The following is a 21,784-nucleotide window of genomic DNA, read 5'->3' as shown; positions in this document are numbered from 1 at the left end:
CTCAGTCAGTTAAGCATCCGACTCTTGATTTTTCACTCGGGTCACAATCTCGTGGTTTCATGGGTTCTAGCCCCACATCCGGCTCTGTGCTAACAGTGCAGAGGCTGCTTGGGATTCTCTGTCTCCCTCTCTCTGCCTCTTCCCCACTCACACTGTCTCTGTCTCTCTCACAATAAATAAATAAATTAATAACTGAAAAAATGTTTTTAAAAATAGTCACACATCTCAAACATAACTCCAGCTGCTGCAGTGAATCTTTTAAAAACTATATTCAAATTTTATTAAATTTTGAATATGTTCAAATCTTATTAAAAATAACAGCCCAGGGGCTCCTGGGTGGCTCAGTTGGTTAAGCAGCCGACTTTGGCTCAGGTCATGATCTCGCAGTCCGTGAGTTCGAGCCCCGCGTCGGGCTCTGTGCTGACGGCTCGGAGCCTGGAGCCTGCTTCAGATTCTGTGTCTCCCTCTCTCTCTGACCCTCTCCCGTTCAGCTCTGTCTCTCTCTATCTCAAAAATAAATAAACGTTAAAAAAAATTTTTTTTAATAAAAAATAAAAAATAACAGCCCAGATTCAGCACTGATGACAAATGATATCTCCTTCCACTGGAAAATATGTGACCGATGTCAGCATTCTCAAATGGAGAGAGACCAATCAGAAAAAAAACACAAAAATTAAGCATCTTAAAATGTGTTAAGGAATCAAGTGGTGGAAACCAGACACACCTGGGAGCCCAGGTAAATATTGTGTAAAACTCTGCAGTCAAATGTAATTTAAAACAGCATTTAAAAGAGGTAAGTACATATCATTTTATTGTTAAAACATTATTCTGTAATTAATTATTTTAATAAAATAAATCTTTTTTTGCTCTTCACACTGTATTTAAAGTTAAAGAAAAGGGGCAGGGAAAATGGTTTCTTGAATGTATTTTAATTCCGCTCTTGGCTTAACATGGTCTTTGTCTAAATGCAATTCTGAAAATGCAGGGAGTGTAAAAAGAAAAAAGAAAAACAAACAAACAAGCAGCTAACTGCAATCAAAGGAAAGCACCCAGGGGTGCCTGGGTGGCTCAGTGGGTTAAGCCACCAACTCTTGGTTTCTGCTCAGGTCATGGTCTCACATTTCAAAGTTGGAGCCCTGCATCAAGCTTTGTGCTGAGAGCCCAAAGCCTGCTCGGGATTCTCTCTCTCCCTCTTTCTGCCCCTCCCCTACTTCTTCCCTCCCTCTCTCTCTCTCCCTCTCTCTCTCCCTCTCGGTAAATAAATAAACATAGAAAAAAAAAAAAAAGGAAAGCACCCAATATATGGGCTAGGTCACAAACATAACACTGAGGTCACAGCATCCAAAGGAGCAATTCCCTTTAGGTCCTACAGCTTCTGGATGTGCATGACAAGGGGCCCCAGGAGAAAATGACAACTCCCTATCTGACAGTTAGGTACATCACGATACTAAACGTTAAGCCCTCTATTCTCGTCTAGTGATGTACGTCATAACAGCTCTATGAGACGCATACAATTATTCTCAGTCCCACTCCAGGACAAAAAGTACGATACATGCGGCTGAGTGATTTTCTCAGGGGAGGCCACACAGTGAAGGAGTGGCAAAGCCTAGTAACATGTCTTTAAAATCTAAGCTCTTAGGGGCACCCAGGTGGCTCAGTCAGTTAAGCATCCAACTCTCGATTTCAGCTCAGGTCATGATCTCACAGTTCGTGGGTCCAAACCCCACATCAGGCTCTCCGCTGACAGTGTGGAGCCTGCTTAGGATTCTCTCTCTCCCTCTCTCTCTCTCTCTGCTCCTCCCCCCACTCGCATTCTGTCTCTCTGAAAATAAATGAACAAACATTAAAAAAATTATAAAATCTAAGCTTTAGCCACAGGGCTATACAGACGTCTGTGAGGTACTCAACATTATATAAATTTAGAAAATAGGGGAAAAAGTCTCCAAAATGGAGCAGTGTCCCCACAGAACTTCCCCCTGCTGTGACATCCACAGCTAGTATGTGCCATTTGCAAACATTTCCAATTGTCCCTCTAAAACTTTTTCCCTTCCAACTGTAAATGCACTTAGGACCTAAACACCCCTTTTGAAAAGTGTCTCTTTAACAATAATTTTATCCCAATTTTACTGTGCTACTGACATCATGGTAGAACTCTGTGTTGAAAATCAAAGTTAATTCAAGCACCCCTACCTGTCCGCAGGGGCTGTGCTCCAGGCCAGCTGCTCCAGACAAGGTGCAGAACTGAACCTTCCCCCTCCACCACTGCCCCAGAGTGCTTAATAAAAGCTTTTCAGTGGATCACAAAAAAAAAAAACCCAACAACCCTGAATTAGTATAAATCAGTCTAGTCTAAACTTGTTTATTAATTTGGTATTATGAGACTAATTCTCTGGATAAAATGTATTTACTTATTAAAAAATGTATTTAACATTTACTACATATCAGGCGCTGTTCTGGGCAACTAGGAACATACAACGTTCTTGCCTTCCAGCTGCTTAATTTCTCAGTGAGGGGAAAAAAAATCTAACAAGATAACATAAATTCAGATTTTTTAAAATCTTTATTTTTGAGAGAGAGAGAGAGACAAACAGAGCATGAGCAGGGGAGGGGCAGAGAGAGAGGGAGACACAGAATCCAAAGCAGGCCCCAGGTTCTCAGCTGTCAGCATAGAGCCCGATGCGGGGCTTGAACTCATGGACCATGAGATCACAACATGAGCCAAAGTCAGACACCTAACCAACTGAGCCACCCAGGCACCCCGAATTCAGATTTTTTTAAAAGTGCTTTATAAAAATAAACAGAATCAGGGGGCACCTGAGTGGCTCAGTCAGTTAAGCATCTGACTCTTGATCTCAGCTCAGGTCTTGATTTCAGGGTTATGAGTTCAAGTCCCACACCAGGCTCTGCACTGGGTGTGGCACCTACTTATAAAAACAAAATAAAACTACAACAAAATAAACAGAATGATATAAAGAGAGTTGTGTATGTGGGGGGGGGAGGTACTACTCTGGTTAAAATGACAGGAAATTACAAGTTAAAACTCTTCCTTTTATATCATATTATTCTTTTTGTTCTAATAGCATTCAAATTAGTGACCTAAGTATGGCTTATATAGAAATAGGTACAATGTATTTACGGATAAAAGTATTCACCAACATAGTTAATGAAAATAAAAAAGAGAGAATTGACAGAAACTGCCTTTTTCTGCCAGATAAACTCCTATTCATCCTTCAAAACCCAGGTCACACTTCACCACTTCATGCAGCTTTTCCAACAGTCCTCAGATAGGACTCATTATCTGCCCCTCTTCACTGTCTCTGCATTTGCACATGCTTTGCTGTATTCACAGTGCTGGACTAATACGATTTGTTTCCATTTCTGCCTCTCCGATGTGACTGAACTCATTGAGAGATGAGAAATTTGCATCTTATCTTTCCATCTCCTTTGTCTGGCTCCGCTTTTGGCATGAAGTACATCAGTGAATGGGAACTACATTGAATTGTGTTGTTAAAAAGGAATACCTCTTCTCACATAATTTATACCTCTGGCAAAGCACTAGAAAAAAATGAACGACGACAGCCCAAACGTGGTCTCTCCTCCCACCCTGATGCTCTATCACGCTGGGAAAGTTACTTAGGGATCAGGGATATTGTATCAGGTTTGTCTGACTTGCTATTTTTCCAATGCTGGAGGCCGAATGAAAGGAGAGCGTGTACTATTTTTACTCATATTATTTGAGTATGCACTCAAAAAGCTCTCATGATGATTTTCGCTACAACTGGTCAGATTCAGATTCATTTAGTGGCTTCAAATTATTTTCTCTCTGCCACTAGCAAAATACGTAGCGAGGCCATTCATTAACCAAGACATCTGAAGGAAAACTGTGGTCACAGAACAATTTTTCACTTAAGTCTCTCATGAGGTTAAGTTCAGATTTCCAAACCAAGAGCTCATTTCCAAGACTGGCTTCAGCTGCATCACTGAAGATTTTTTTTTTTAAGAGTTAACATTATTTTACCAATGGTTCTAAAAAGGGCTTTTCAGTACATAGGCACATTCTGATTCTGGCAATACTCTTGGGGGTGCCATTGTCATCCTCATTTTTCAGAAGAGAAATTGAGGTTCAGAGAGACAAGCGAATGAATCAGTGGTTTCTGCACAGCCAGGGCTGGCTTCCAGGTCTTCCAAAGGTTTGGTCCATGCTACCACTGCCATAGAAAATGTGCTCACCTAAGGCAACATGGATGGCCACTGGTTACCTGTCACATTAATGTTACAAGTTGTCCCTCTAGCAGGTGAGCAACAGAATCCTCCCGTCAGCTGTGTTTGCTCACATTAATCAGAATGAGTTTAGCACTCATTTAATCCAGTCTTGGCAGAGGCTTACCTTTCAGAGCATCCCTGACAGATGTCTGCCCTATCTACGACAGCACCCCTCCATCATTCTCTTCCTTTATTCTGTTTTTATTATTTGTTTGCGGAACTTCTTACTTCCTAGAAGTTTGTTATTTAGTGGAATGGTTAATTTTATGGGTCAGCCTGATGGGTCCGCAGGGTGCCCAGACATTTGGTTGAATGGAACCGAATGTCATTCCGAGTATGTCTGTAAGCGTGTTTCAGGATGAGATTACCATTTGAATCTACAGCCTGCGTAAGTACCTTGCCCTCCCCAATGTGGGTGGTCCTCATCCAATGCACTGAAGACCTGAACAGAACAGAAGACTAAGTGAAAGGGAACAACGGGGTGGACTCAAACTGCAACACTGGCTCTTTTGGGACCTGGAACCTAACAGTTTCCCTACTAAAACCTACATTATCAGCTCTCCTGTGTCTCCAGCTTGCTGACTGCAGACCTAGGGACTTCTTAGCCTCCCTGATCATGTGAACCAACTCCTTATAATAAATATAAGGAGATATATAGATATAAATATATCTTTATATCTATCTATCTATCTATCTATAGAGATAGGGAGAGAGAGATATAGATCTCAATAGGCATTGATATAGATATATAGTTATTTAGTTATTAAACTTAAATATATATAGTTATTTATTTATTGACTGAGGCAAACAGTTGTCATGGTTTCCTTTTTTTACAATAATAAAAAGACTTGCCATTTAGTGACCACTTTCATCAGATGCTTTCTTTGTGTCTTTTCCATTTAAGCCTGATATTCATACTACAAGGTAGGTGTTCTCACTCCATTGAGAAAGAAAGGTTAGAAACTTAGAAAAGTTAAACAATTTGCCCATCATCACACATTGAGCAGCTGGGAAAGCTGAAATTAAAATCCAGGACCAACTCCAAGGGCTGAACCACTTAGCCATTGTGCTATGCAACTCCTTTCACAGAAGAGAAGTATTTGCAAGGAAGGAAGGGGGAAAGGAAGGGAGGACAAAGGAAGGAAGGGAGGGAGGGAGGGCAGGAAAGAATGTCAAGCCTTGCCACTAAAAAGAACATGACATCAAAGTCATACTGACTTGTCCTATATCCAACCTGGGATGAATGATACCATGACAATTTGCAGGTATGGAAAGCCCAATCCCTGAACCAGAGCCAAAAGAGCATTTCAGCTGTCATTCAGAGCCCTGCATCTTAACAGTTACTGACAATCCCATAAACATCACATTCATTACATTTCTTCTCTGCTCAAAAGCTGTAAGATACCAGAAGACACTACAGCTGTCTTCAACTATTTAAATGACTGACATACAAAAGGGGGATTAGGAGTGCTCTGTATGCCCACAGGAGACAGATTCAACTCAATTCAAGAAAGAACTTTTGGGGTGCCTGGGTGGCTCAGTCGGTTAAGGGTCTGGCTTCAGCCCAGATCATGATCTCACGGTCCATGGGTTTGAGCCCTGTGTCAGGCTCTGTGCTGACGGCTGAGGGCCTGGAGCCTGCTTCGGATTCTGTATCTCCCTCTCTCTCTGCCTCTCTTGCATTCGTGCTCTGTCTCTGTCATTCAAAAATAAATAAACGTGGGGCGCCTGGGTGGCGCAGTCGGTTAAGCGTCCGACTTCAGCCAGGTCACGATCTCGCGGTCTGTGAGTTCGAGCCCCGCGTCGGGCTCTGGGCTGATGGCTCAGAGCCTGGAGCCTGTTTCCGATTCTGTGTCTCCCTCTCTCTCTGCCCCTCCCCCGTTCATGCTCTGTCTCTCTCTGTCCCAAAAATAAATAAACGTTGAAAAAAATTTAAAAAAAAAAAAAAAATAAAAATAAATAAATAAATAAATAAATAAACGTTAAAAAAAATTTTAAATAGGGGCGCCTGGGTGGCTCAGTCGGTTGAGCGTCCAACTTCGGCTCAGGTCATGATCTCGCGGTTCGTGAGTTCAAGCCCCGCATCAGGCTCTGTGCTGACAGCTCAGAGCCTGGAACCTGCTTCGGATTCTGTGTCTCCCTCTCTCTCTCTGTCCCTCCTCCGACTGTTCATCCTCCCCCCACCCCCCACGCACACACCTCAAAAATAAATAAATGGGGGCGCCTGGGTGGCGCAGTCGGTTAAGCGTCCGACTTCAGCCAGGTCACGATCTCACGGTTCGTGAGCTCGAGCCCCGCGTCGGGCTCTGGGCAGATGGCTCAGAGCCTGGAGCCTGTTTCCGAATCTGTGTCTCCCTCTCTCTCTGCCCTTCGCCCGTTCATGCTCTGTCTCTCTCTGTCCCAAAAATAAATAAACGTTGAAAAAAAAAAAAAGTTTAAAAATAAATAAATAAATAAATAAATAAATAAATAAATAAACTTAAAAAAAAAGAAAGAAAACACTTTCTAACGGTCAAGATTTCCATAGATACTGCCTTGGGAAAGACAGAGATCCTCCACAGATCTCTGTCAATAAAAGCAGGTGCAGGTCAACCTTCAAAGGCATGACCGAGGAGTCTCAACCAACCTCTCAACTGATTGACCTAAATGGCTCTCAAAGTACCTCCCAATTCTAAATTTTAAGATTATTTCTTCCCTCCCTCACCTACCAAATTAAACCTAAACTATTCATTGTACTCTTCAAAACCTTCCCTAATTCAAATCCACTTGACCTATCCATATTTATCTCACTCTTCATCCCAATAAAATTACCCTTCTTTCCCCGCAAAACAGTTCCATCTCTGAGACTTTTGCCTCAATTTTTATCTCTCCACTTGCCCCCCACCATTTCTTCCCACTACCTTCTCCAAGCTTTACTTACCCCAATGCAAAATACTTAAAATAGGTTTTACTTCCAGTGAAAATATATGGTCCTTTTAAAATACTTTTATATAGAGTTTATTCTAAAACTTATTTGTACAATTACCTGGTTATTTCCTGATTTTTCCAAGATAATACTGACCCAAGAGAAGCTATTTCACCTTACTATCTTGGTTTAAAAATAAAACTTGCTCAACCTCAGAAGCCAGTGTATTACCTTCTCTTTTATTTTCACCTCTGTAGATAGTACGACATGATTTGGGTATGTGTTTACTTTGGTTGTTGCTTTTCTGAAAAATTGCAATGACTCAATCATCCCTGTAATTCCGATTCATCCATAAAGAACAGATCCTGACATCTTGCAATTTCTAAGGTCAAAACACCTGCTCAACAGGACTGCAGGTATAGAAATAAGATGTTTAACACAAAATCCTTAGACAAGAAGGAAGGTATCGATCACATGAGTCCAAGCATTCCTAAGGGGGACAGACTGCCAAAATCTATAGCAGTGCCCATAGTGGTGCCCGATGGAAAAATTGTGTGTGTGTGTGTGTGTGTGTGTGTGTAAATTGTGTGTATATATATTTATATATGTGTGTGTATGTGTGTGTATACACACACATACACACACACACATTACTAGCTCTTAAAAATGAGGACATTTGAAAACTTATTTAAGGAAAAACTATGATTTCTTACCACTGGAGAATTCACAGGCTAAGAATGGTAAAAGTTGCTGGAGGCCAACAGCCCACAGACAAGGTGTCAAAATCCTTCTAAAATGGCTTATTAAGTACTGGGGAGGGGAAGACTAAGAAAACTTGAAGTATATTGAGAGGTGAAGCTCATCCCCTTGCCCTCAGGAAATCCTGCCATTTCACGTACAGGTATAACGTACTTTGCAGGTGTTCAATGATTATTTTCTGAGTGACTGATTCTGCCTCATGTCTCTCTGAATTCCTGAAAACATGAATTGTAATGCTTCACATCAAGGAGAAAAACAGAAATCAACTTTCTGCCTTTTTTGTGATAAAAACATTCTTTTCATTAACGCAGTTTTTCTTAATCTTCTCCACAGAATTGTCACTCTCTCCTTGAGTCTCAAAGAAGCCACATCCAAATATTCAACAAATAGTTGTTGATCATGTAAGATACTCTGTTGCATTCTGTATGCTATTTTCTCCTTGAAATCAAGCCATTAAAATAATAATAATAATAATAATAATAATAATAATAATAATAATAATAAATGGAAGGGTACCTGGGTGGCTCAGTTGGCTAAGCGTCCGACTCTTGATTTTGGCTCAGGCCATGATCTCATGGTTTGTGGGATTGAGTCCTGAGTCGGGCTCTGTGCTGACAGAGTGGAGCCTGTTAAGGATTCTCTCTCTCTCTCCCTCTCTCTCTTCCCTACCCCTTCTCATTCTCTCTCTCTCTCTCTCTCTCTCTCTCTCTCTCTCTCTCTCTCCTCTCCAAATAAATAAATACACTTTTTAAAAAAGGAAATGGAAAATGGGGTAGAACCTGACATTCCTTAAGTGCCCAGGCATGTCATATATGTGCTAGCATTTCATTCTCACAACTAGGCATATGCTTATTTTGACTACTATGCTGCTTTTTCCAGTGAAGAAACTAGGGCTTAGGGAGGTTAATGGAGTAGTCCTCCCTTATCCATGGTCCTCCTTTATCCCTGAGGTCAACTCGGTCTAGGAGAAGACAATCATCTCTCTGAGGTATCATCAGAAGGTCAACAACGGCCTATCACTTCATTACACGTCATCCCCTTCCCTTCATCTCACCACGTGGGTGGCCATGCTATCATCACACATTGTCCCAGGAAGAAAATGAGAACAGGACACCAGGGTAATTTGGAGAGAGAAAGAGAGACCACATTCACAGCACTTTTATGACCATATGTTGTTATAATTGTTCTCTTTTATTAGTAGTTATTGATTAGTAGTTGTTGATCTCTTACTGTGCCTAATTTACAAATTAAACTTTATCATAGGTGTGCATATATAGGAAAAAGCATCAGATGTAGAGAGTTCGGTACTGTCTGTGCTTTCAGGCACCCACTGGGGGTATTGTAACGCGTCTCCTGCAGATAAGGGCGCACTGCTGTGTGCCTAAGGTTGCAGACCTAGGTAACAAGCCAGGGAAGATTTTACATCAAGAGATGTTTGACCACAAAGCTTGTGTGCTGTATTCTAAGTCATAGTGATCTCAGTAAGTAAAAGGGAAAACAAGATGGAAAAAGGAAGGTTCAGTATGGGAAGAAAAAAGTATTCTGATGAAAATGTTTTTTATTTCTTCTCTTAAACCTCAGGCTGGGAAGCAATTCATATCACCTTCTGACGTCTCCTCTGAGCATGTTACACAGACTCCAGAAACCTATGATGTGTCTAATGCCTCGTGCTTCATAGACTATCTTTGCTTGTTCTGTGCTTCCATGAAATGCTACGAAATGCTTAGAGCGAAGTGAGGATAAACAGGGCCATAATTATATCACAGCTTTTCTATTACACAGTTGTAACAGATCAGGATTTATTTTAAAATTAACACAATAATTCTTTTCTTCCTCAAACACAGGTCACCAGTTTATTGAGCAAGCTGAACTTGCTAAACTTCTCAACCTTTTTCTGAATGAATTAATAAATACAATTACTTAACATCATTTTTTAAAAAGAGTGGTGTATCTAATATACAAAAACCCCTGAAGAACATACCACAGCACGCAGCTAGTTCTCTGTCATTTAGAAATGGCTTCAACCATGGGGCGCCTGGGTGGCGCAGTCGGTTAAGCGTCCGACTTCAGCCAGGTCACGATCTCGTGGTCCGTGAGTTCGAGCCCTGCGTCAGGCTCTGGGCTGATGGCTCGGAGCCTGGAGCCTGTTTCCGATTCTGTGTCTCCCTCTCTCTCTGCCCCTCCCCCGTTCATGCTCTGTCTCTCTCTGTCCCAAAAATAAATAAACGTTGAAAAAAAAATTTTTTTTAAGAAATGGCTTCAACCAGTCCCTTCACCCCTCCTCATTCCGATTTTGTCTCTCAAAGTCTTATCTTTGACTCTGGTCAAAGATTCCCCAACACGATTCAGGGTGTGGCTATCCATTTATGCTCTTCACAGTTCTTTATCTTCTATTTGATCACTTCTCAAATCCAGATATTCTCTTTTTCATAGTCTCTCAATCTCTTCTTCTCTCATTTTTAATATTTCTATGACTTTAATAATGTTGTTTATTTTATAGTCTGTATGTAATCATTCCACAATTGAAACCCCCGGGATTCTGAGACCACCCTTTCTGTGTCTTCTGATTGTTATTCATAGCACATGGTTTACTTCTATGCTTCACAAGTTTGGATTCTGAGCTCTTTCTTGGCATTGCTGTATCTGTGGCAATCTTTGGAATTTGAGTCATACATATGTGCCTCAAATGTGATTTTGTGTCTACTGCTGCCAGGTACCCTACTTTTACTAACGCTGAGCAATTTTTCACATTAATCTCTTGAATGGAAGGTTCCCAGAGCATGTGAGGAAGGTAAATTTGAATGCTTAATTTGAACACGGTATGGGCCCATCGTTATGAATTCTCAAGACATTTCCCCCCACTCGGCACAGGCACAAATAGACAGAGGTGCTTCCTCAAATTCTCTCTATGCTTATGAGCAGAGATATTCTAGTCCACCCTAGTGCTGTTGCTGATACACTATATCCACTGTCTAGATAATAGTAATTATAACAATAATGAGAAAAATGAAAAGGAGTCAGAGGATAGTGAAGCACAAGAAGGAAAAGGAGGAGGAAGAGGAAGATCTACAGAGCATGCTCTGGGGGTCAGGCACCCTCCTAAGTACTTTAACACATGAATTCCAGCCCACAACCTAACTCCAGTGTCCAGTTTATGAATGGACCCAATCCATTCCCTCTAATCTCTAAGAGTAAAGATGTAGCCAGCATTAACCTACACACCCCACCCATTCTCCCATACTGTGGCTGATCTTCTCACTCCTGCCTTACCAAAATTCACATCCCCACTCCTGTTGAACTGAACTCAGAATCCTGGGTTTGGCATATCTAAGACCCAGAATAACTGGTGGAAAAGGTGTTAACATTTCAAATTTATCTCTTAACAGTGAGCCCAGAAATCATGAAACTATTAATGGGAAATAGGTGGTCCTAGTAATAACATACCTTCAGCCCTGGCTCGTGAGCCCTGGTTATTGTTCAACCATAATGATGATACCCAAGGCAAAACTGACTCTTCTCCAAGAGTGCTGAGTCCCTGCCAGACTACATGAGTGGACTGAGGGTAGAATCCTTTCAACTGTGATCACTAGTTAAGTCTCAGTGCCTAACTCAGCACTCAGCACTAAGGGGTAATCACCAAACCTCCTCTATGCATTTATTGTTAAATCAATAACATAAAAGTTTGGTCTGTGATTATATTGATTCATGCAAATTATACATTGCAATATCAGTAGCAAATACTTATGTAGCACTTACTATGTTCTAGGCACTTCACACATGCTAACAAATTTAGTCCTCACAACTAAATTTTGGGAGTTGTCATGTTTCAGATTTTAAGAGGTCAAATGTGATTGTAGGAGAAGTAGGATCCATTGAAGGTTTATATATAAGAGCACATCCTATGCAATTCTTTTTTTTTAAGTTTATTTATTTATTTTGAGAGAGAGAAAGAGAGCATGCATGAGAGAAAGAGTGGGAAAAGGGCAGAGAGAAAGGGAGAGAGAGAATCCCAAGCAGATCTGCCCTGTCAGTACAGAGCTCGATGTGTGGCTCTATCTCACAAACATGACCTGAGCCAAGATCAAGAGTCAGACGCTTAACCAGCTGAGCCACCCAGGTACCCCATCCTATGCAATTCTTATTGAAAATACCAACACAGACCAGCACTCCTCAGAAAAGCGATAAATTACTCAGTTCATCAAGTGATTCTGTTCCAGCACATTCAAAAGCAAGGAACAGCGATCATTTTTATGAAAAGGGCAGGGTAGAAAATCTTTTAGTCTTTGCAGGTCCTATGATACTTGTTCTATCTGCTCAACTCTGGTTTTGCGGGAAAGCAGCTATAGACCGTATGTAAAAGACTGAGCATAGCTGTATGCCAATAAACCCTTATACGGTGTAAGAAAACAGAGGATGCACTTGGACTGCGAGCCACAGTTTGCCAATCGTTGGAAGAGTAACTTGTGCTCAGCTCATATTTTTTCCTAAGAAAAAAAAGACTTTATCTTCTCATTGTAAAAAACTTAAAATAATTTTTTTTTATTAAAAGAAAACAAAGAGGGTCAGATCCTTTAAAAACCATTAAGAGGGGGGGAAAAACTTTATGTGACTTTTCCTATCTGTTTCATAATCTTTTTCAGTTGGGCTCTGCATTCTTGTTCAAAACACCAAAAATAACTGAAGAAAGCTGTTTGGACAATGGAGAAATAGCTGTTGAGGCAAAAATGCCAATATTATGCTTAAAGGCAAATACCACTTTTGTTTGGGAGTTTGCTTTGGATTATTGAAGAAACGTACAGTAGATTGAAAACACGTAACTATTTCACTGCACAGCAACTTCTGTTAAGGCTCTTAACCTTTGAAACTAAAATTCTAAATTATGTGAAATATGTCTGATTGTATCTCAGCCACTATCAATGTCAACTCTTGTACCAAAAATTGTAGACCATAAATAGAACAAACAGCAACACGGTTCAACGTGAATTCTGGGGCTAGCACATTCAGAAGAGGGGCTATGGCAAGTGGTACATTAACACTTGGGTGGGGAAGGCCTTCTGGTTGCCAGTGGGCCCCATGAACGCTCCTCCTCAATCTCCTGGGAGCCCTAACTCTGGCCTGGACTGTCACCACTGTTTACAATTTATGTCTTAAGACAATTCTCCACAGCCAGTGCCCTCAGAACCACACTGTCTCTGCACACACCTCACAGGAGCCCCTGCCTAAAAGTGGAAGCCATCTTTGTTTCCACAAAACTGCTGAGAGTGTTTGCCTTAGCCCACGTCCTGATCACTGCAATAAAGACCTTGAAACAGCTTCTGCCTGACAGTGGGTTAAGGGAAGGTCCTTCCATAATCATGTTTAGTGAGTAAAGCAAATGCTTTGCTGAAGGACCAGTCCTCCAGATGTTCATTTACAGTTATCAAAACATGTGTCCACATTACTCTTACTGTTTCATTGTCCATTTTCCTGTATTTAATTCACTTCATTTAATCCTTGATTTTAGAAGGGCAGGAGGAAGGGGAATCAGGGGGAAAAATGAAGAACTTAGGATATTTAGTAATATCTAGTTATACCTAAATTCTGGGACCAACTCTAATCCATGGATGGAAGATAGATCTCACCTTGAGTGCCATTCTTTAAACACTGCATGGTGAAGAATGCTAAGCTAAAACTCAGCTAAGAGCTTACATGTAGAATCCTCCATAAAAATATTTACAAATCTCTCTTTTCAAAAATGAATAGGAAAGACAAATCCAAAACTAATGAGTTTGGTTACTTAGAATGGGTGAGTAAAGCTAGGTAGATGAAAAGGGGACTGATACTTCTTTTGAGTGTTACCTTTTGTATAATTTTTTTTTTTTGCTCTTGGAACTACATTAGTGTTTTACATACTCATAAATTAACCTAGCTGTATTAAAAATGAATAACAAAACCACAGTGAATAGGGAAGAAAAGAGCTAACCCAAGATCCTTTTGAACACAGATGTTTGTTTTATTGTAGACCCACACTAAAGGCAAATATTGAACTCTAATTAACAGATATTTTTTACAGTGTGTATAGATTAGAAATCCTAAAATGACTTTTATGACTGAGCATATAAGCAGATATATTTAAGATTTTGGGAGCCACGTTTCCCAAATCCCTTGCAAAGGGATTATAAATATGGAAAGGGGAGGGGCTAAAATGAACCCCGTGATATCAGTCTAAAGTAGATACAAGTTGTAGCTTTAAGACAGATGATAGATAAACAGAGGACTGTGTGTGTGCAGTGCATGTGTACTCTCAGCTAAGAGGACCTAGAAACAATAACAGCCTAGAAGCAATGAGCACATCTAGTGCCCACATCTTGGTATCTAAATACCATTCTATGAAAAGAAACCAGAATTTCTTGAATTACTGATTGATTTCAGAGCAGGACAGAAAAAATACAAAAAGACTCTGCAATGTAAGGTTGGTGCCATAAAGTAAGAAAAGCTTAAAGAATGATAGGCATAGAGCACGGCTTGAAATAGCTCCCACTGAACAAATCTGGAAGAATTTGAGCATCAAAATAAATAATGATAGTAATGGATTTTAATCCATCCCATAAAATAAGAATCCATGAGTCCATTTTGATACAAATAGACAAATATATGTGGGCAAAGGGAAAGATAGCCCTTACAGTAGAAAGCCAGTTAATACATGTAAACAATGGAGTGAAGAAAATTACCATTTTTATAAACACTCTAGTAGCCACTGATTGAGGCAAGAATCATCAATGAATGTTAAAACAAGTGGGTAAAAATTTAATGAGAAAAGCAACATATGCATAGTCCCAAAAATCTCTTCTCACAAATTATTTATTGTAATGAGAAATATATATCTGATAGATTTCATATCAACCAGGAATTTGCAAGTCAAGAAGTTCAGCTTTAATACTCATATAAGAACAAGACCTTGCATGCATTCTATGTGGGCGGTTGAAATTGATACTTCCCAAGTAAAGGAAGCACCCTCAAAAGGCTATACCCTTAGTGAAATGATGGACTAGAAAAATATCTACTTTCCAGCAAGGGCAATAACAAAGAGTTTGTATTGGCCTAAGCTCTATGTGGAAGAAAAGTGTCTCTCCTATGAATTTGTAACCATGGACAAATTCTGAGTGTTCTAAGACAAGAAATTAACATAAATAGTTACTACCTAAGGGTACCTCTCTGGAAAGGCACACCCCTAAACCATACTGTGAAGAATTCCCACAAATGAGCTCACAAACCAATGTGACACATCAAACAAGAAAACAAGCACCATGAATGAAAACCAGCATAAAAAAAGAAAAGAAGAATTTAGCTCCAAAATACTTTAGATAATATAATTATTGGGCTCAGAATATAAAAGAAATATTTTTGAAATATTGTAATAATTTGGGGTGCCTGGGTGGTTCAGTCAGTTAAGAGCCTGACAGTTGGTTTCAGCTCAGGTCATGATCTCATGATTCATGGGTTCAAGCCCTGCACTGGGCTCTGGGCTGGTGGTGCAGAGCCTGCTTGGGATTCTCTCTTTCCCTCTGTCTCTGCCCCTCCCCTGCTCATGCTCTCTCTCTGTTTCAAAATAAACTTACAAAAATTTTTTTAAAGAAATATTGTAATAATTTTTAAAGCACTAAAATAGAACAAACTACCATAAAAATTATTAGCAAATTTATTAAAGAACTAAATACAATTTCTAGAAATGAAAGATTTATTCATTGGAAAGTACACATTAAAAAGCAGATCTGAAAAAGGAAAAGAGATAATTAGTGCACTAATAGAAAGGCAAAGGAAGTTATCCAAAATGTCACTGATAAAGTCACAGAGGTAGAAAATATGAAAATGAAGAGATATAGATCATTGGAGGAGACTATCTATGATAAATCTAATTTAAATACAGAGAAAGAGAGGAGAGAAAAAGGAATAGATAACTGAGAAAAAAATATTTGAAGCGCTAAACGTTAAGTAGTTTTCAAAGCTGGTGAAAGATAGAGCTCTTAGTTCTGGGAGCACAAAGAAATCTGTAACTAGGTTATTATAGTGAAACAAGAGAACACCAAAGAAAAAGGGCAGAATGTCTGAAAGGCATCTGGAGAGAAAAGAGAAACTACCTGAAAAGGAATAATATTTAGACTAACAACAGGCTTGTCAAAAACAGGAGCCAGAAGATAGTGACACATCTTCTAAATAACCGGAGACGACAGCTAATCTTTCAACACCAAGTGGGAGATGAACATATTTTTGTATGAATAAAATTGAGTTTACCAACAGAGATCCTCTCTCTGTATCAGAGATACAAGATGGAATGATGAGCAAATAAATTCATAAACATGGGAAATCTTGATATCTGGACAAACCCTGACTGTTAAAATAATTATTTTAAACTGCACACTTCATGAGGCAAAAAAAGAAGCTAAATTTAATGTATCTGCCTTGAGTGGTGTAAAATACAGGAGATGGATAGTTGAAGTTAAAGTATTACAGAATTTTGTATTGGTTAGGAAAGAGTAAAGATATGGATTAGTTGTAGCTTTTGATTTTATATGTATGTTAAAATTTAATTATAACCATACAAAAAATACAAAAGGACTTTAAGTCCAGCAGAGGGGAAAAATGTATTTAAAAAAAAAACAAGAAAAAAATTGGGGGCACTCAGGTGGCTCTGTCAACTGAGTGTCCGACTCTTGATTTCGGTTCTGGTCATAATCTCACAGTTTGTGAGTTCGAGCCCCATGTTGAGCTCTGTGCTGACGGCTCAGAGCCTGGAGCCTGCTTCAGATTCTGTGTCTCCCTCTCTCTCTGCCCCTCTCCTGCTTGCTCTCTCTCTCTCTCTCAAAAATCAATAAACATTAAAAAAAAAAAAGGAAAGAATTTAGTATAACCAGTATGAATCACTCAAACTTAAGGCAAAGGCAGGCTTTGAATTCAGGCAGGTAAATGGCATGTTGATGCAATTTGCCACTAGGCTGTCATACCTCCTATACGCAGTCACATGGAAAGTTTTGTCAATGCACAGAATAAGAAATACAATATGGCAGGCTCTGCATATGTGTCTGTATATTCACAGAAAAGTGACTGAAAAGTCATATGCCAAAGCATGAAAATAAACACTGAGTGTTTATTGCTGGGTGACAATATTTTTTATCCATTAGTATTCTACATTTTTAGGAGACCATTTACGTATCTTTGCATTCAGTGAATCTTTACTTAGATGCCTGTTATGTATCAGAAATTACTACTCAGTTCTAGATACTGAGGAGTGAGTGAGGAGCAAAAATAGACAAATCGTTGTTCTCTCAGATCTTACAGTCTAGTGGAAAAGACATTCAAATTATAAGTAAATATTAAAAAAAACAAATTATAAGTAAATATAAAATGCTATGAAGGAAAGCTAGTTGTTGCATGAGGGCATGTGAAGGAGGAGATCGAACTGAGCTTTGCAGGAAGAAGAGGACGTATTTAAGCAGCATAGTGATGGGGAGAGTATCTCATGCAGACAGTGCAGCAGAGAGAGACCAGATCTTTAAAGGATCTGAAAGAGAGCCAGCAGGGCTAGAAAGCAGTGAGCTGTTAGATGAGGAAGGAGAGGAAGATACAGGTAGGTTCCAAGGGTAGGCAGGGCTTGGAGGTCTAGTTAAAAATTCTGGCCTGTATCCTAAGAGCAGTTGGAAGCCACTGAGTGGGTTTTAAGATGTGTGTGGGGAGAGCATAAGTTCAGATTTGTTTTTGAAAAGATTGCTCAAACTTCTGAGTAGAAAACAAATAGAGATTTTGCTAAATAATCCTGTACACCAGAAAAGAAATGGCAATTGACATGGAAAGAAATGAACAGATTCTGTCAGTATTTCAATAAAAAAAAAAATTCACAAGAACCTGGTGATGTACTAAAAGATGGAGAGGAAGTGAGAGAAAAGTGCTGACAGTTTCTACAAGTGAGGAAGGCAGGAGTGACATGGGGATGAAGGAGAGTTCCATATCAGATCTGCACTCTTCTGATGGGGCGACGGCCAGGTATGTGTGTATTGCTTGTGTTATTAAAACTCAACTGCCAAAATAAGCAAATAAAAAAAATAATCTGACCTTCTTCTGGTGGAGATGGTTTGTTCCCATTTCCTTTATCCACAATCTTGACTCTGGGTTTTGGATCCTTTCTTTTTTCCAAATCTTTAACTGGAAGGAAAGTAGAAACACAGCAACATGTTATGTTAATGTCTGAAAGAAAATATTCAGTGAGTTTTACTAAAATCTTTGCAAGTATTGAGAGTATTAAGTAGAAATTAGCTCCATGGTAGAATTCCACTCCCAAAGATTAGAACTGCTATTTTAACCTTGTCATGGGAAGGTGTAGAAAACACCTAAGGAATTACTTTGGTCAAGGACTCATTATGGGCAGCTGTATCTAATAAATTCAACCTTTCATCAACTGCTATGAAATCAGCATGATTATTCCCATTTTGTACATGAGGGAACAAAGGACTAAGTAATTAAAACATATTTCATAAAACCAGAAAGTGTTGGCTCAGGATTCAAGCCAAGTCTTCTGGTCTCTGAACAAGGTCAGTGAGTTGGCCTTTGTTCTAGGAAGATCATGTCCAGAAATATCTTCATTTGGAGTTGGGCTATCTGCGATAGAAGGTGGAGAATCCAAAATAATTTCCTTTCAAACTTAAAAAAAAAGCGTCCCTACTAATAAATAGTAGTATTTCTTTGTCAATTTCGGTATAAAATTAATACTGAATTAATTAATACATCTGTACCAATCTACTCCCTCATAGCTTCACTTTCCACTGCTTGAAACTCCACAGCCATTTCCTGCTATTGCTTGGCACGTTCGCTTGCTTGAGTCAGTCAAGACCACCACCAATGGCGATGGTTTCTGCACAAACAAAACCCCCACGAAAAGGCAGAAGCTATCTTATGATGAGATACTTCATTTAATTGTTGCATTCACTTCAAAGAAATCAGCAAATTTATTGCACCGTGGACTATGGAGGGGAAGGAATGATTTTCTCCGAACCATTATTCCTGCTTTCTCTAAGGTGTTATTCCATTAATGCTATCTCTATCATTCCCTCCTCTCCTCCTCTTCTTTCTACTGGCTTCGATCCCTTTGCTGAAAGAGTTTGAGACTTGCCAACTACCAAAGTCATGTTGCTCTAGTTCTGTTATTTGTTTCCTTAGAAACCTTCCTTGGCTTTCTGGTACCCTAGAGGTTAAATTCCAAGATTAAAAATAAAAATAAAAATAAAAATAAAAATAAAAATAACAGTACAAGATGCCTTGATCCTGCTATTCCCACTGAACCTTTAATTTTCTAAATCCTTTTTTTTTTTTTTTTTAGACCTCACTCTCTGGCTTTTTTATGAGTCTTGGCCACTTTGGAACGCCACCTTCTGTAAATTCTTCTCCTTGTGAGTTTTTACCAAGGCACTATCCTGGATTTTCTTGTACGCCTCAGACCCCTCCTTTACATTCTCATTTTTTGGCTCCTTTTTCTGTTTTCCATTCCTGAAACATGATCATATACTAAAGTTGCCTTGCATCTCCGTACAGCCCGCCTACACTCTTATCATCCCACAAGTGTAATGCTCACCCTCCTGTGGAAATTTTCCAAATCTACATCTTCAACCCCACCCACCCATAGGCCATGGCCTCAAATTGCTTACATTCTGTAAAAGAAGGCTGCAACTTTAATGTGAGAACAATTGTGCCGAGTAGTGATAGAAGCAGAAATAGATCTGGCAAAGAATAATTCCAGAGGTGGAGACTCATGGAAACTTCACAGAGAAGGTGACATTTAAGCCAGACTTGGAAAGATGAAAAGATGAACACAATTTTGTAGGCAGAGATTAACAAAATGTCATTCCAAAATGACAGGAAAATGGTAGCCAAAAAGAAAGTTTGCCAAATAGAGCCATAAACCATTCTGATCTATATCTATATCTATATCTATATCTATATCTATATCTATATCTATATCTATATCATCTATATCTATCTATCTATCTATCTATCTATCTATCTTCTATCTACAGCAGTCATCTTTCAATTTTGCCCTTAGGTTACATAAAAGATGTAATACATATGTCATACCAAGCTGCTGTCTTCCTCATGCAGGAGGCAGACTAAATTGGAAAACAGACTGTCATAAGCAAAGTGGCATTAATCGTAACAACAGCAACCTTGCCCCTAGTATGTGCTGAAGTAAGTTAATCCACACAGTAATAGGCATATATCATTACTCCTATTTGCTGAAAACTGAGGCCATGCTTGATTTGCTTGGCCAAATATACACACCAAATCAACATGCTTTTCTATCTTCAAACTCCAAATATTGTTTCTCGTGCTTCCCTGTGTTCAGAAGATGGACTCATGAGGAACTCAAGTCTCTACACTAATTATGAACCCATATGCACAGCATTTGTCTGGATCATCATTTTTATGGACCCAACCATGAAAGTCTTCCAGGGAGGGGAGACCAGACTGATAGCTCCATTTCACAAGGAGCAAAACAAAAAAGAAAACCAACCAAAGTTATTTTAATTTCCTTGTTACACACTTTTATTTGGGAAGAACTAATCCCTCCAGCTTGACAATAAAAACAATGCAGCTAAGAAATATATATGCTTACATATAAGTTATCCCACTAGTCTTAGTTAGACTGTCTCACTAAGATTATTTCAGTTTAAGCAAGCTGAAAACTACATTTCCTTCTTTTAAAATGTTTATTTATTTTGAGAGAGAGAGAGAGAGAGAGAGAGATTGAGTGCATGAGCAGGCAAGGAGCAGAAAGAGAGGGAGAGAGAGAATCTCAAGCAGGTTCTGTGCTGTCAGTGCTGAGCCTGATGTGGGGCTCGATCCCAGAATCTTGAGATCATGATCTGAGCCAAAATCAGGAGTCAGACACTCAACTGACTGAGTCATCCAGGGACCCCTAACTGCATTTCCTTTTGTGTTTTGAGTAAATAGCTATTGGGAAAGCTTTTTAAGGTCACCTGTTTCTTACGCTGCTCAATCAGTGAACTACCTGAAATAATCAATTGTAATAACTTCAGCCTAAGCTAAATGTCTCCTTGTCTTTTTACTGCTTCTCACAAATTTTAAGAAGTGTTATTTTGCTTACTCGGAATGTCCAAGGCCAGAAACTGAAATACGGTGCCATAAAGGGAGACAGAGGCTGATTTATATGGAAAATAACATAAAAACCTTTTCCAGAGGCTCCAGACAATGTGAATCTCAAAAGAATGGCATGTTGAAACATCTCCCTGTCCTATTGACAGGTGGATTTACCAAATGTCTTTATTCAGAAGTTTTAAGAGGTAGCTGGTTTAAAAAGGTTTTTTTTTAATTAAAAAAAAATCACAAAATACATGTCCTAAAACATTACTTAGAAGAGGAAGAAAAAAAAAAGGAAAGAGGGGCAGAAAATCCAGATAGAACACTGCTACACACAGAGTTCTAGAAACCACAGCCTCCCAGATTTGTGGATTAATCTAATGGCATGATTTTAAAAGCTATTGTTATTTGAAATGTCTAGATTTGCTTCAAAATTAGGGCAGAGTGTGGGGTAGGGGGATAATACATGAAACAAGACTGGCCATGAATGGCTCACTGCTGAAGTGACTGATGGATGGATACTTAGGGATTTATTATACTATCCTGATTTTTAAAATGTTTAAAATTATCCTTTAATAAGTTGGATTTTTTAAAGAGTCTATATTAACAATGAAGTAACACAGAAAGTTAACTAGGACAGGCCTCTTCTGTTTGCATTCACGATACACAAAACTTTCCCGTCCACATTTAAATGGCCCCTCCCAGGAAGAGGGAGTTGCTGTGGTCTCTGATCAT

General features: G+C 39.3%; 1 protein-coding gene across 5 annotated transcripts in view; it reads right to left on the bottom strand.

Annotated features, from left to right (window-relative positions):
- Positions 1-21,784, bottom strand: part of COL14A1 (collagen type XIV alpha 1 chain) — a 221,908-nt gene that overhangs the window by 172,423 nt on the left and 27,701 nt on the right. For all 5 annotated transcript variants that reach the window (XM_047842795.1, XM_047842799.1, XM_047842794.1 and 2 more), the window contains exon 5: positions 18,014-18,103. In XM_047842795.1, coding sequence (XP_047698751.1) covers positions 18,014-18,103 — 90 coding nt within the window. The remainder of the gene's footprint in view (positions 1-18,013; positions 18,104-21,784) is intronic.

Source organism: Prionailurus viverrinus, chromosome F2, assembly GCF_022837055.1.
Source record: "Prionailurus viverrinus isolate Anna chromosome F2, UM_Priviv_1.0, whole genome shotgun sequence".
NCBI classification, from domain to species: domain Eukaryota; kingdom Metazoa; phylum Chordata; class Mammalia; order Carnivora; family Felidae; genus Prionailurus; species Prionailurus viverrinus.
Note: the sequence above shows the minus strand (reverse complement) of the source record. Positions and strands in the feature narration are given on the sequence as shown.